The 16,142-nt window shown below is 48.7% G+C and overlaps 2 protein-coding genes across 2 annotated transcripts in view; both read left to right on the forward strand.

The window, feature by feature from the left end:
• The window catches only part of LOC311228564 (uncharacterized protein), a 62,391-nt gene extending 54,517 nt beyond the window's left edge, over positions 1–7,874 (forward strand). The window contains exon 5 of the transcript XR_014619671.1: positions 6,848–7,874. The gene's annotated coding sequence lies outside the window, so the exon portion shown is untranslated. The remainder of the gene's footprint in view (positions 1–6,847) is intronic.
• Positions 7,875–12,356: 4,482 nt separating this feature from the next.
• The window catches only part of cep97 (centrosomal protein 97), a gene marked incomplete at its 3' end in the record, with an annotated part of 281,714 nt that continues 277,928 nt past the window's right edge, over positions 12,357–16,142 (forward strand). Inside the window, 1 exon segment of the mRNA XM_084314132.1 lies at positions 12,357–12,496. Within this exon segment, the coding sequence (XP_084170258.1) occupies positions 12,466–12,496 (31 nt within the window). The 5' untranslated portion in view covers positions 12,357–12,465.

A 16,142-nucleotide genomic window follows, 5' to 3' on the forward strand; every position in this document is an offset into this window, starting at 1 on the left:
TTAATGTGAAGTACCGCACACCGGAGAATCTACACCGGTGAATGCAGAGCCCGTTCCAGCTGGATTATTGCTTTGGTCCTGTGGCTGTTGGAGCGGAGGAGAATCGTCTACACCCCACTACTGTGTGGGATTTACCCGTGAGGAACATCACTCGAGCCCGTCTCTAAGAGAGGCTGGCTGGCTTTCACCTATGCTGCACGCATACTTGGATTACAGCTGCTGCTTTCGTCTGCCGATCAAGGGAGTAATGTACCGACTCCCGTAGCTGGAGCTTATTGATTCCCCGTTGATCCAGAGTTTGCATTCGAACATTTCCTCCCCCTGCTGGCCTACAACCGGAGGGACCCTACTAGTATCTCCCGCTGCCCTACTAGTGTACCATAGATATAATTCCTAAGATACAGGTGGTATTCATTATCTCCTGCGTACTATTCTAATGGACTTACGCTCTTGATTTACTCACGCACATTCTTCGCCTTACAAGAGCGACCAAGTAATGTAATTTACTATTATTGCTGCTAATAAATATTATTCTAACCAATATTGTTGTGGAACCGTGTCATTGTGGAGGTGTTCATATCATATACCTGTGTACTGTATGGCCAGTAGTAATGTACATAAGACAGTAGTGGTTTAATGATACCATACTTATTAATACAGTCAGGGAATTGTACCCCTCAGTTACAATTGGTCCTTCGAGCCGGAGGGTAATTAGCGTAATATTAATATAATATTAATATTAACATGGCCGATGATGAACACTCCACAAACGGTTCTCCTAAGTTAGATCGCCCGCAGCGCAGACAGCAGCCACCTCTTTCCCTAGAGGACTATGCTGACAGTCTACTACCTAGCTTTATAAAAAAGTTAAGTACGGATAAAATAAATAAAGCGGATAGTCAAAGTATGTCAAACCCTACCGACCAGGCGACCCCGCCAGTAGAGACCCTAGTGGGTTCTAACGTAACTGACCAAGCTCACGGGGGGGACCAGGAGGGACATGACATGACTTTACCCCCCGACAACGCCAACGGGACAGTCCCCGGAGAGCTCCAGGATAAAGAAAGCGCTCCAGGGACGGAACCCGACCCACTACCAGAAGAGACGCACACCCAGGAGATGGATTTCCTCGGAGCGCGACGGGAGAACGGATCTCCAACGAGCACTGCCAGAAGCCGATCACCTCCGCCTGTGTCTTCCCCCAGCGAAGCGGACAAGATGCTGGCGCAGGCACTCATCGCCACCCTGGCAGCCTCCACCGAGCGCGAACGAGCTGCAGACCAACGAGAGCGCCTTCACGCGCAACTCCAAGCGCAAGCCCTCAGTGAACGCGAACATTCCGCAACCGAGCGAGAGCGCTTCCAGGCGCAACAAAGGAGTGAAGACGACCGCATAAGACTGGAGACCAAACGCCTTCAGACGGAAGAGAACATTGAAAGAAGCCGCGCCGATGCACAGCACGCCGCCGCCAATGCACAGCGCGACGCCGCAAATGCACAGCTCCACGCCGCCCATGCCAGCGCCAATGCACAGCGCGACGCCGCCAATGCACAGCGCGACGCCGCCCATGCCAGCGCCAATGCACAGCGCGACGCCGCCAATGCCCACCGCGAAGCAGAGCGCGACGCCGCCCATGCCCAGCGCGAAGCAGAGCGCGACCGGCAGCAGGCGAAGATGGTAGAACAATTGATCGCCATGGCGACACCCCCTCACTCCGCACGGAGCTCCCGGAGATCATCACGACAAGGGTCTAGGGCACATTCCCCTACCCGACCAAGCGACCCGGGACCCCGCCAACAGGAGGATCCTGTCCACGTCTCCGAACCCCCTCCCCGGCCGGTCCATACGAGACCCAGCAACCGGGAAGAACCGGACCACGCCGAGAGACTGAACAGAAGACTCCAGGACCTAGCAGAGGAAGAGGAAGAGGAGGAATCTCAAGCCGACCAGCAGCAACGTACTCTGGACCAGGAGGTCCAGTACAGCCCAGACGTCAGCCCCGAGGCACTGCGCTACAAACCCCCGACTCAACTCACGGTGAGTTTGACGCACCGTCAGCACCGAGGAACAGCACCTGGGTACCCGACCTTCGGTACCCACCAAGTACCAGCCCAAGACGACACGCACGGGGAGACTCGCCCAGGAGGCCTCTCCCCCAACGCTCACCGATGTGCCAGCCATCCATGGTATCGTACCTTGGCACACCGATGTTCCCGGACTTCACACACGAGAACAGAGCACAGTACACAGAGCTACGAATGTGCTTAGAGACAATGATGTCCGATGTACCGGATGAAACGTACAAGTATGCTATCCTACTCAAGCACCTGAAGGTGCCCAGAGCGCACAATATAGCGCTGGCATATTCCAACTCTACTACCCCATACACCGTGGCTCTAGTAGCCCTCGACCAACGTTATGGACGCATATGGGACTACGTGATACAGGAGATAAGAGACATTGACCGTCTCCCCCCAGCCAGAGACAACAGAGCACTAGATGACCTCTCTATCAAGGTACAGTCCCTGGTAGGGATGCTGGGGTCCCAAAAGGAAAAAGGGATATACGAACTGTACGCTAACTCTAATGTAGAGAGGATATTAGAGAAGCTCCCTCCCGCCCGACAAGAGCGTTTTCGGCGGCAGAGAGACCACCGTGACCCCAACGGCCCAGAGGCATCCCTCCTAGACCTGTCTGAGTTCCTCGCCAGGGAGGTCAGCAGCTTACGACTGGACACGTTCGTATGGAGTGGACCAAGACCAGGACCTCGGGGATCAAATGATAACCGCCGGTCGGTGACCGTTATGCACCAAGCCGAATCAGTACCGCAGCACAAGAACCACAACGCCCCCTCGACGAAAGAGGAGTGGAAGATTGAATGCCAGTACTGTGAAGGGGAACATCGGCTGTATCAATGCGACACTTTCGGGAAGCTGACCACGGACGAGGTGAGTCAGTGGATCAAGGACCACCGCCGCTGCTTCCGCTGCGCGCGCAGCCATATGGCAGCTGAGTGCCGCTTGAAGAAGAAGTGCGGCAGGTGCGGCGGCACCCACTTGGAGGTCCTGCATGACATCAACAGGCGTCCGACGGGACAACAGAGTGGGCCCGTCACGGTAATGTACCAGGCCGAGGCGGTGGCACCAGTACCAAAGATCCACCAGACCGCTCCCTGGTGTCCCGACTGCTACAGCAGACACTGGGAGTCACGGTGCTACTCGGACGACCGCGAGTCGGCACCACCCCAGACGATCCAAAGCAACCGACCAACAGGAGTGCTCCACATTGACCAGCATAGCGGGACCCCCCGAGTGCTCATCAAAGTGGTCAGAGTGCTCCTGAGCTACGAGGACAAGGTCCTGGACACTTACGCCGTCCTGGACGACAGGTCTAAAAAGACTCTCCTCCTCGCTTCCGCCGCAGCCCAGTTGGGCCTGCGGGGTGCCAAAGGTACCATGACAATACGCACCATCAGAAGGGACCAGAATACCATAAAAGGTGAGAAGGTCTCCTTCAAGATAGCAGCGGTGGACCAGCCCGAGAAGCAGTATAGTATAACCAACGTCTTCACCAGCCACGACATAGGCCTATCACAGTACACCTACCCCATCCCACAGCTGATGGCTAAGTATGTGCACCTACGTCAACTACCTATACCGCTTATCGACGGCGCCACACCGACCCTGCTCATCGGCTCCGACCACGCGGACCTCATTCTCCCAATTGAGGCGGCCCACATCGGACCCAAAGGATGCCCAGTCGCGGTTCAGACCCGACTGGGGTGGACGCTCCAGGGCCCCCTCTACGGACTTGACAGTCAACCCACGTCTACACGCTGCCTACACACAAAGGTGAACGACACCGGCCACTCTCTCGTACAGCCCGTTGAGAGGCTATTGACATTAAGCGAGAGGCCTGTGAGAGAACCGTGGGCACAAGAGGGAGTTCGGAACTCCACCCCCCTCAGCTGCGCTCCAGACGTAGCTGACCTCGAACCCAGCACCCCAAGCGACTCCTTGACGGGGCGGCCGGAACCGGCCCCTCCTCAGACGGGGTACAGAGCAAACAAGAGAAACAGACGGAGGAGGTGGAGGCGCAGCCAAGCACAGATCAAAGCAGTCTCAGGCCCGCTTCCTCCTAACCCCCCTACCATCCCTTCCAGCCCGGCAGAAGCGGGTCAAGGACGGGGACAACTTAAAAGTGGACACAGTCGTCATGACCATAGACCAGTCACTACCCCGAGCTGCGTGGCCGGCCGGCCGCATAAGCAACGTGATCACTGGTGCCGACGGAAAGGTCAGAGCGGCAGAAGTGCTCGGCCAGGGGCGGACATACACCCGACCCGTGGCGAGGCTGATAGAGTTGCCAAGGCTCCCCGACTCGCTTAATGACGACCATGACCCCTGACTTTGTGAACTGCCCTACCCTCACAACGGACATTGAGTAGTGGACAGTGCGGTTAATCTGTCTCTGCTTATCTAATTAGGTGGGACTAATTAGGAGGCGGCTGTTACGAAGGATCAGATTAAACCGAATATATATATTTACTACTTGATATATATTGCATAATATTTGTATATCGTCTGATATCCCTTGTGTATTCTTTGTACATATACACGGAATATCCCTTTTACCTAGTACAGACCATAATATTTCGTTCTCCTATTGGAAGCGATCCACTAGGCGCCACAGCCATACCCCCAATGTCTAGTTCAAAGTCACCGCCAAGGCTTGCCTGGACATGCCCGGTTCGGCGCAAGAATACGAGACAGGAATAAGGCTGGTACTAGATTATTCACCGTACGTATAAATACGTCGCAGGTGGATACAGCAGCACTTAGCCTAAAGCACCTTAGCCTAAAGTCAAGTTAACCTAGAAACGCGTTACCCTCAAACGTTAAAGCCTTCATCACGAGTCAACGACCAAGTGAAGTGAGCAACCTTTCATCTAAATAGAGCACTTATAACCGCGTGCGAATAGGATAGTAAAGTGTCAGAGCTTAGTGGAATAACGTCAAGTTCGACCTAGTTAATGTGAAGTACCGCGCACCGGAGAATCTACACCGGTGAATGCAGAGCCCGTTCCAGCTGGATTATTGCTTTGGTCCTGTGGCTGTTGGAGCGGAGGAGAATCGTCTACACCCCACTACTGTGTGGGATTTACCCGTGAGGAACATCACTCGAGCCCGTCTCTAAGAGAGGCTGGCTGGCTTTCACCTATGCTGCACGCATACTTGGATTACAGCTGCTGCTTTCGTCTGCCGATCAAGGGAGTAATGTACCGACTCCCGTAGCTGGAGCTTATTGATTCCCCGTTGATCCAGAGTTTGCATTCGAACATTTCCTCCCCCTGCTGGCCTACAACCGGAGGGACCCTACTAGTATCTCCTGCTGCCCTACTAGTGTACCATAGATATAATTCCTAAGATACAGGTGGTATTCATTATCTCCTGCGTACTATTCTAATGGACTTACGCTCTTGATTTACTCACGCACATTCTTCGCCTTACAAGAGCGACCAAGTAATGTAATTTACTATTATTGCTGCTAATAAATATTATTCTAACCAATATTGTTGTGGAACCGTGTCATTGTGGAGGTGTTCATATCATATACCTGTGTACTGTATGGCCAGTAGTAATGTACATAAGACAGTAGTGGTTTAATGATACCATACTTATTAATACAGTCAGGGAATTGTACCCCTCAGTTACACAGAGCATTAACCCTTTCACTACCACACTACAGAAGGTTAACCTTTCACTACCACACTACAGACGGTTACCCGTCTGTAGTGTGGTAGTGAAAAGGTTAACCCTTTGTCATGTGGCAGTGAAAGGGTTAACCTCCTGTATGGTTGCTGTGAAAGGGTTAACCCTTTGGTAGGTGTGGCAGTTAAAGGGGAACACCACCCAATTTCAGAATTCATTCATGTTATTCCCGAGACAGTTGGTGAACATGAACACACCTCTCCCACATCCCAAAACGTGTGATGTCATCAGGTATTAAAGGAACACGCCAACATTATGGGAAATGCACTTTACTGTCTTCTCCAGAGTCGGACAATAAGATGGATACTAAATTTCCTCTCCTCTCTTCCTCTACATTCAGCAGAAAGCTCTCCGGTTGCAAGCTAGCCTAGCTTAGCACAAATCAATGGAAGCGGATACGTAACTGCGCTAGCCTAGGCGTTGGCCAATAACACCTCTTCTGGAGTTCTAAGCTAGGCTATAGCCACTACACATCTGCTTCCATTAGTTTGTGCTAAGCTAGGCTAGCTTGTAGCCGGATAGCTTTCTACTGAACGTACAGATAGGAAATTGGTATCCATTTGCTTTATAAATACATTTTTTTTTTCTTTTTTCTATTATCTTTTTCCCCCTCCTTTTTCCGATTTTTCTCCCATCCCACTGTTAGTCGTTATGCCAATTCCCAACCCCCTTCCTGGTTGTTGCGCACCCCCCCCTACTGTTGGTCCGGGAGGCCGGAGACTGTCACATGCTTTCCTCCGACACATGTGCAGGCAGCCGGCAGCCAGCCTGGCAGCGCAGATTCTCACTGGGAGAGTGTAACGTGTGGAAGGTCGCACTACCTCTCTCCAGATCCTACCCTTGCTGAGCAGGCGCCCCGACCGAACTGTAGGGGTCGCTGTCCACAACGCCCAGGACCCACCCACGGCTCCCCTCCCCCTAACTCAGCCAAACGAGTTAGTATAGCGATCAGCCCAAGCCAAGGCAATGCTGACTCCGGGAGTCGAGACCGCAGCCTCTTGCATTGGTGACGAGCACAATTATAAATACATTTGACTTCACTCAGTCGGTCATCGTCACCCTTTGCTTCTCCGCAGCAATCTGCCCGTGAACAGCATGATCCGTATCCTGCGGCTCAACGACCCGGACCGCGGCCAGAGAACTCTACCGTTTGGACAGCCGGATGGTGAAGCAGAAGATTAGCTGTTTTTTTTTTTATAACTTTCTTTTTATTGTTTTTCACAATAAGCAAACAATCACAAACAACAACAAGACGTAACAAAAACACAATCCCGGGCTGCATTATTAGTGTCACTTTACAAAAATATACTTTTCACATGCCGAGTTCTCAATTCTCTTACTTTCCCCTATAGGTATGGTGAATATTCTTTACAACTACCGGTATATACATCATCCACTGGTTGTCGTAATTAACATATAAAAGTCCCATTTTTCCCAGTACTTCAAACCGTTCTCTTCCTGTAATCTGAGAATAAAAGTAAGTCTTTCCATTGTGTATATTTCATTTTTCTTTTGTTGGAGGTTCTTGTTGATACCAGAGACGCGTGATCGCTTTCTTACTTGCTGCTAAAAATATTCTTATCAAATATCCGTCTCCTCCTACCAATTCCTCAGGTAAGTTACCCAGGTACAAATAGGAGAAGGTCTCCGGTGTCTTGAAATTCAATATAACCTGCATGGTGGAGTGAAACATCTTGCCAATAACGTTGAATACCTGGACAATTCCCAAAAGATATGAGAGTGGTTTGCCTCCCTCTGGCCGCACTGTCTCCAACATGGTTGCTCTATGCCTACTTGTCGGGATTTGATTTTGGGAGTTATGAAGAATCTAGTCTAAGTTTTTCCAGCAGAATTCTCTCCCATGTTTTTGAATTAGTCGAGCTACATTGAGTTCTGCACATGTTCTCCCCGTTCCTCTTCAGTTATTTCAATGTTTGATTCATTTTCCCAATTTGTCTTAATGTAACTTGTGGAGTCAGTTCTGGCCTGAACAAAGCTATTATATAATTTTGACACAGTTTTACTCATCTGCGTTGGTGGCGAGCGCACCTAGCCGCCCCTCCTCTTTTGTGTTCTGTTCAATTTTGTTTAATAAATTCTGTTTTCAACTCAATCTTATCTTGTTTTCCTTTGATGTGATGCTCTATATGTATAGATCCCATGTCCGATGCTGTGTGTGTGTGTGTGTATATATATACAGTATAATATGTGTGTGTTCACGTCACGTCATATATATAATATATATATATCATCAAAGGAGAAACTTCACTTTGTTCCAGATATATATATATAACTGGAACAATCTAATCCAACTTTATTTATAAAGCATATTAAAAAAAACTATAAGCAGCACTAAAAATAGATAAAGGAACAAGAGTACTAAAAAAGTAAACATGTGGAACAAAGTGAAGTTTCTCCTTTGATGACCTTTACACAGAATGAAGATAACTCCATATAAGAAAAGGACAAATAAAAATGTAAATGGTGCTGAGAATATAGACCAGACAAGAATCTGGACTTTTATCTTTGTATCCAGTGTGTCACCAAAAACAAAAGGTGTTCCTTTGGATGTATTCATGTCTAATTACCCGTACATGTCCTTATCTGTAGACTAGAGGGGTGCAGAAATACACACTATAGGATACGACTCATTTACTGTAGGACTTGGGTAACTGGCCTACTGATGGAAATGAAACGCCTACCTTTGAGAGTTCACTGTAGATGTTTTTTTCTTGATGTGTGGTTTGTAGTAGTTTGTTCTTACTTGGGGGGGGGGGGCGACAGTGGCTCAGGAGGTAGACCGATCGTCTGGTCATCGGAAGGTTGCCGGTTCGATTCCCGCTCCTCCCGGGAAGTGTGTCGAAGTGTCCTTGAGCAAGACCCCCCTAACTGCTCCTGACACCTTGCATGGTTGCCTCTGCCGTGTGTGAGTGAATGTGAGGAACGGAATTTTGTAAAGTGCTTTGGATAAAAGCACTATAAAATGCACCATTTACTGTCCAGCTGAGCAGATGCCTGTTCTCCTCACTGCTGTCCAAGAAGCACACAGCACACCGTGTCAAACAGAGACCACTAGGACCGTGAGACTGTCCCACTATGTCTGTCTTCTGGCCTCAGCTAGAGCCAAACAAAACCAATGAGGTTACAGTATTTATTTTGTTGAGTGGTTTTGATTGATTGATTGAAAACTTTATTAACAGATTGCAGAATGGGTACAATACAGTACAGCTCAATACACACAATTGTTAAGGGGATGCAGACCAGAGAAAGACTTTCGTCTTCTTTACATCAGGGTCCCCCATTTTCAATTCATCAGGACATATATGACATACATGACATACAGATAGTCAGTACTGCTACATCTATACATTTATGACATACCAGATTTGCAAATACAGTACTGTTTGTGATACAGAAGGAGTCAAGAAAAGGGAGTATATACATTTGACGTAGAAACTGTACATTGGAGGAGGTTGGGTGGGGGGGGTTGGGTACATTGGGATATTGACAACCATACTGGGTAATTTACATTGGAGGTGGGGGGGGGGGGGGGGGCACACTGTATAAACAAGTAAAACTGTACATTGAGGGGGGGGGGGGGGAAGACACTGTACAAACAAACAAAATTGTACATTGGACTATTGACAAAACCATACTAGGTAAATGACTGTACATTGGAGGGGGTTGGGTTAGGATATTTACAGGGGCCAGTGTTGAATTGCAGTCTCCCGTAGGTGTCCCTTGAGAGATGTTTTGAAAGTGGGTAGTGATCCACATTCCTTTACAGCTTTGGGTAGGGCGTTCCACATTGATGTGGCATAATTGCGAAACGTGTTTAGTCCCTTATTTGAGCCGAATCTGGGTTTAACATGATTTGTGGAGCTCCCTCTGGTGTTGTGATCGTGGTATTCACTGACCTTTGGGAAGTATTTTGACATGTACATGGGTACCTTGGTCGTGTAGTGTATCTTGTAGACCAGGCCCATTGCAAGTTGCTGTACTCTGTCGTCTACTCTAAGCCATCCTAGGTTGTCAAAGTGGGCAGGGGTGAGGTGGGTTCTAGGAGTAAGGTCAAGCAGTAGTCTGACCAGTTTGTTTTGAGATGTTTGTAATTTTGTTTTTAGCGCCTTTGAGGTGCTTTGGTACCATGAGGTGCAAGCATAGTCGTAGTACCCCTGAATGAGTGCTCCTGCCAGAGTCTTCAGGGTATTCTTGTTTACCAGAGAGGAGATCCGGTACAAGAATCGAGTTCGTTGGTTGACTTTTTTTATTACATTGGATGCCATTTTGTCACAGGAGAGATTAGCCTCTAGGATGGAACCCAGGTAGGTAATTTCATCTTTCCTTGTGACAATATTGTCACCCACTGTAACTGAGAAGCCGTCGGTCTTGCTGAGTTTGTTATTTGAACCGAAGAGAATGGACTCTGTTTTGCCCATGTGTAATGATAGTTTGTTATCAGCGAGCCATATGCAGATTCTGCCTAGTTCCGAGCTGAGGGTTTTTTCAACCTGTAACTTGTTCTTGTCAGAGACCAGCAGGGCTGAGTCGTCCGCAAACAGGAACAAGTTGCAGTCACAAGCTGACGACATGTCATTTGCATAAATTAGGAACAGTAGCGGTCCTAGTATGCTTCCTTGTGGAACACCACAGCTCCACCATCTGTTCCCTCCCCTCAAGGTAGGATTGCATCCAGCTCACTGATAGACTATCAAAACCAATTGCTTTTAGCTTGTCAATCAGAATGGAGTGATTGACCGTGTCAAAGGCCTTTTGTAGGTCCAGCATGACCATGCCGCAGTATTTGCCTGCGTCCACCTCTTGTTTGATGTGGTCATTCAAATAGAGAAGGCATGTGTCAGTGGAGTGGGATGTTCTGAAGCCAGATTGGAATTCGTAGATTAGATTTTTTTCCGCTAGGTACTTTTCGACCTGTTCGTAGACTATTTTTTCCATGACTTTCGAGATGGAGGTGAGAATAGAAACAGGGCGGTAGTTGCCTGGGTCTAATTTGCTGCCCTTTTTGTGCAGAGGGGTCACCCTCGCAATTTTGAAGTCCTTGGGGACGTGTCCCTGTTTTATGGAGAGGTTTATTATGTGTGTGATGATTGGGGTGATGGCGGCTGCTGAGTCTCTGAGGAATTTGGAGGGGATGTTGTCATGGCCAGTGGCCTTGTTAGGTTGGAGGGCGCTCAGTTTATTGAGTACCTCATCTGTTGTTACCATTTCCAGCTTGAAGTCGTCCTTGCGGACCCCTAGGTTTTTGTAGTAAGCTACTATGTGTTCTACCCCATAAAGCCCTGAGTGGGAGGGTAGTTTGTTTACTAGTGTTGTGGCTATGTTTGTGAAGAAAATGTTTAAGTAATTGGCTACATCCAGCTTGTCTGTGATGAGCGTGTTGTCCGTTTTTATGTTTATGTTTGAGAATCTGGTTTTAAGTTTTTTACTGCATCCTAGTTGATTATTGAGTAATTTCCAAAGTTCACGTGGTTTGTTTTTGTTTTCCTCAGTTTTGTCATTGATGAAATTCTTTTTTGCAGTTTTGATCATGGAGTTTACGTCGTTTCTTAGTCTGTTTCTTTCTAGTTTGAGTTCAGTCACGTGGGCTTGGAGTTCACTGCTCGTGCTTTTAGTAAGCTTTGACTGACTTTTACGAAACTCAGAGCATTTTTTGTCTCTGGTTTTCATAGCGGCCAGTATTTCGGAGTGCATCCACGGCTCAGCGCGATTTTTTACCCTGGTGGTTCTTAGGGGGGCCATGTCGTTTAGTATTGTTGAGAATTTGGTTTTGAAACCATGCCATGTTTCTTCAACCAGTGTACCATTGAGTTCATCTGACCAGTCCAGACTCTCCAGTTCAAGGTTGAAGGCCTCGCTAGAGTAGGTTTTTAGGTCTCTAGATGTGACTCTAATGTGGTCCCAACACTACAGTCCGCAACGTGTTGTATACTGTGTGTCCAGTAGATGGCGATGTGGGCTTGGCTTTTATGTCCTGTTTACAAGCAGTGACCGCACTCTCGCCAGTCTGATATCATTTTGAAGCTGTAATCCAGACGACAGATGTGTTTTACAAACGACCGCAAATCTGAAAGAAATCTCCGAGTCCATCATGGGATTGGTCATGCGCATGCGTGCGCAAGCGCAGGAGCGCTCGGCAGTAGAATTCTGCAGGGAGTAGGATTTTGCAGAACACCGGTGACTCCGTGGGAGGCAGATCCCGGAGTAAATTCATTTGACCAATCAGCACATAGCAGGTTGCCTCGAGATAAAGCTGGGAACGAGGTTAACGGTTGCCTAGCAGCGCGAGCGGGAAGTCACGTTAGTAGCGTCAACGACACCTTTATTATTAGCGTGGACATAAACAGACAACAACGTTAGCGTTAGCTATCTAACATATTTAGCCGGGATCTATTGGGAACTCTGCGGTAAGACGATAACTAATATCTAACGTTAGTTGTATGCCCCTCACGCGCTTCGCGCTGTAGTAAACAGTCAGCAGCTTCCGGATGTCCAGGTGTGTAGTCTTCTCAAAACTCCACAACAAGCTAACCGGGTGAGAGGGGGTTTATTCTGAACTACATTTCCCGGCGGTACGTCTCCTCCCTGCGTGATGTTAGAAGCCTCGCGTTAACACGGGACAGAGGGAGGACACTGCAGCAGCTAACCGACGGTTGTCTCGACTGATAACAACAACATGGGTGTCTCCGATCTAACATGTGATGCCGGTGAGTTAGTATTGATCCTTGTTGATCAGTCCTACTGGTGATGTTCTGTTTAACTGATCAGTCCTACTGGTGATGTTCTGTTTAACTGATCAGTCCTACTGGTGATGTTCTGTTTAACTGATCAGTCCTACTGGTGATGTTCTGTTTAACTGATCAGTCCTACTGGTGATGTTCTGTTTAACTGATCAGTCCTACTGCCTGGTGATGTTTAACTGATCAGTCCTACTGGTGATGTTCTTGTTACACCCGCTAAGTTCCTAGCTTTAAGAAAGACACAAGAGTGTAGGTTAATTTAACCATAATATTTATTACATAAAAAGGGGTGGACAAAATTACTATAAGCCCACTTCAACCTCATGCTCGGGAACCCCAATCAGTCTTGACCGGGCAGGGTTTTATTCACAGCAACCTGGTGACACTTCACACAATGAAGGAGGGTAATATCAATTGTCAATAAATGCACTTCATACGATATCAATTGTCAATAAATAGCACTTCATACGATATAGATTGTCAATAAATAGCACTTCACACAATGAAGGAAACTTTATCACACATCAATAAATACCACGTCAAGAACTGTATAAAAAGGGATATCAAACTTCTCACAATGAAGTAAACAGATATCCTACCACTCGGTGATTCAACTTGTGCAAACTGTGCATAACCACGGCATCCATATGATAATGGCACACTAAAGGCGCTCCCATAGTCCAGCAGACTGTACACAGAGCAGACTCCGCGGATGTCCGCACGGACGGACTCTTGAGCTTTGATCTCAGCGGACAGCAGACCCACAGGTGGCCTGTTGCTTAATCACAATCCAACAGTGCAAAAATGCTTCCGCATTCGTCACCGCAGGCCACTACGGTAATGCGCCTTTCATTTTCCTTCGCCCAGTGCCCAGGTGCGTGCACCGGCGGCGGCGTGCTCGCTCAGGTGCGTGCGTGCGCCGGCGTGCTCGCGAGGTGCCCGCGCATGCGCATGAGATCCCGCCTTGATTCGACACGAGCGGAGCTCATTATATGCCAGTAACCGCCCCTTATTCAGTATCCAGAAATAGCTCAATTGGCAAGACTGCATGGCTGTGGATCCTACGGCTCGTTGCTGGCGAGTTCGATTCCCTTCAATTTTTATTTTTATTTTTTTTTAACGTGCATTCGCATTCTTTCGCCGTTTCATTTCGCCGGTTAAGTTTAGGCATTGTTTCGGAGTTGGTTAAGGTTAGGCATTGTTTCGGAGTTGCTTAAGGTTAGAAGGGTTAAGTTTAGGCGCTGTTAAGGAGCTGGTTAAGGTTAGAGTTTGACTTAGAGAATGGCAATATTTTTTAACGTGCATTCATTTCGCCGGTTAAGTTTAGGCATTGTTTCGGAGTTGGTTAAGGTTAGGCATTGTTTCGGAGTTGCTTAAGGTTAGAAGGGTTAAGTTTAGGCGCTGTTAAGGAGCTGGTTAAGGTTAGAGTTTGACTTAGAGAATGGCAATAGACAGCCAGCCGAGGTTTCAAGTGATTCGTTGCAATGTACGCGGAAATGCCATAGCATTGTCTAAGTGGGCCTGAAAAGAAAGGCGCTTTACCGTAGTGGCCTGCGGTGACGAATGCGGAAGCATTTTCGCACTGTTGGATTGTGATTAAGCAACAGGCCCACAGGTGCGACGCTCCTATTTTCTGAGGCGCGGACATCCGCGCCGCTGACTTGGTGTCACACAAAACGCTGCTCGGCGTTTTGGTTGACATCGAACTGCATTTAATGTGACACTGCGCGAGCGATTGGTGGCGCGAGGAGAGAGATGAGCCCGTGAAGCGCGCTCTCTCTCTCTCTCTCTCTCTCTCTCTCTCTCTCTCTCTCTCTCTCTCTCTCTCTGTGCGCATGCGTGTGGATGGCGGAGCGGGTGGTTTGAGTGGGTGCTGCTGAGCGGAACGTGTGAGTCTTTTCTATACTTTTCCTATCTTTGTGTTTGTTTGTCAAAATCGTGAATTAGACTGGGTTTTAATTCGACTGGTTGTGTGTTAATGGTGGGCTAATAGCGTTGTCAGTGTTCGCTTTGGCAGCTGACTGCTGTCGTGGCGGCATGGATTTCGCGAAATTGACTAGGAAACATGGGTTTAAGGTCGCGCCGTCTTTTCCGTGTTCAGTGGAAGACTGTAGTCTAGCGGTAGCGGGGAAAGTGGGAGCTGCGGCCGTTAAGTCAGCGGCCCGTATGAATGGGGGGATTATAATATTTCTAGATGATTTGACTAAGGTTAATCAACTGGTAACGGACGGTTTAGTCATACATGGTACTTTTGTATCTGTGTTGCCGCTCACAACTCCGGCAAAAAAGGTGTCATTGGCAAACGTTCCTCCGTTGGTGAGCGATGATCTGATATTGAGGGAACTCGCAAGGTTTGGAAAAGTGGTGGCCCCGTTGAAAAAAATGTCTTCAGGTTTCAGAGCACCGGAACTGAAGCATGTGGTTTCTCACCGGAGGCAGACGTTCATTGTAATGAACAGACGTGATGATGAGTTAGATCTTAATTTTAAAGTAGTAATAGACGGGTTTGAGTACATTATCTTTGCGACAACACAAAACATGCGCTGTTTTGGGTGTGGAAAAGAGGGGCATCAGAGACAAGCGTGCTCTGGGGAGGGGCCGAGCAGGGGGGGAAATGATGGGGAAAGTGCGAGGCCGAAAGGAGGGACAGCTTGGGGTGGGAATCGAGGGGGGGAGGGGGCAGGGGATGAGGGGTGGTGGGGAGGTTTCTGAGAAGGTTTTGGTACCAGATGGAGGTGATAAGGGAATGGAGGGGGTGGTTTCGGCGGGGATTGTAACACGGGGAAAGACTGGTGGAGATGGTACGGTGGGGGGGGGGGGGGGGGGGTGGTAGTAGTAGGAGCTTGTGTAAACCAAGATGTGTTGGATAGCCAGGTGAGGGGTGGAATTGTTGACGTTAGTGGGACAGATGGACCGGTTGAAGAACAGAGGCCAGATGCTGGGGATAAAAATGAGGGGGGGGGGGGGGGGTCATGGAAGGAGGGATTGCAGAGGTGGCAAGGGGACCTGTTGTAATATATGGGGCAAGTGGTCCTGTTGATGTACTGCGGAAAGTTGCTGGGGATGGAAATGAGGGGGGGGGGGGGTCGTGGCAGGAAGGATTGCGGAGGTGGAGGGTGGTTCTGTTGAGACGCAAGGGACAGGAAAAGGGGATGAAGATGAGGGGGGGGGGTGGTGGCAGGGAGTTTTTCGGATGAGGGGAGTGTGCCTGGGGGGGCTGTAGCTATTGAGGGAGCAGGGTCAGAGGACTCAGTTGTGGGGGTCAGGGTGGAGGGAGTGGAGGATATTGATATGGAAGAAGGGGACGGGGGGTAGAGGTGTTTAGGCAGAAGAGAAAGGGTGGAGTAATTGGGTTGTCAAGATCACAAGCTAAGAAGCCAGGTGTGTCGGACGAAATCGGCAGCACACAGAGTACACAAGGGATATATTTTGATGACAGTGAGGAATATGGGAGCGATGATTCTTCAGAGGGTGCTGCCTATTCTTTGGGTGCGATGAAACTGTTTTTACAGGTGACAAAGAACAGGAAGGGAGTGGAGGTGGACATTTTTTTTTCAGATATGGATTTGTTTGTTTTGAATGCAAAGAAACATATGAGGTTTAAAGGAGAAGG

The sequence above is a fragment of the Notolepis coatsorum genome (genome assembly GCF_963971535.1).
Source record: "Notolepis coatsorum genome assembly, chromosome: 5".
NCBI lineage: Eukaryota > Metazoa > Chordata > Actinopteri > Aulopiformes > Paralepididae > Notolepis > Notolepis coatsorum.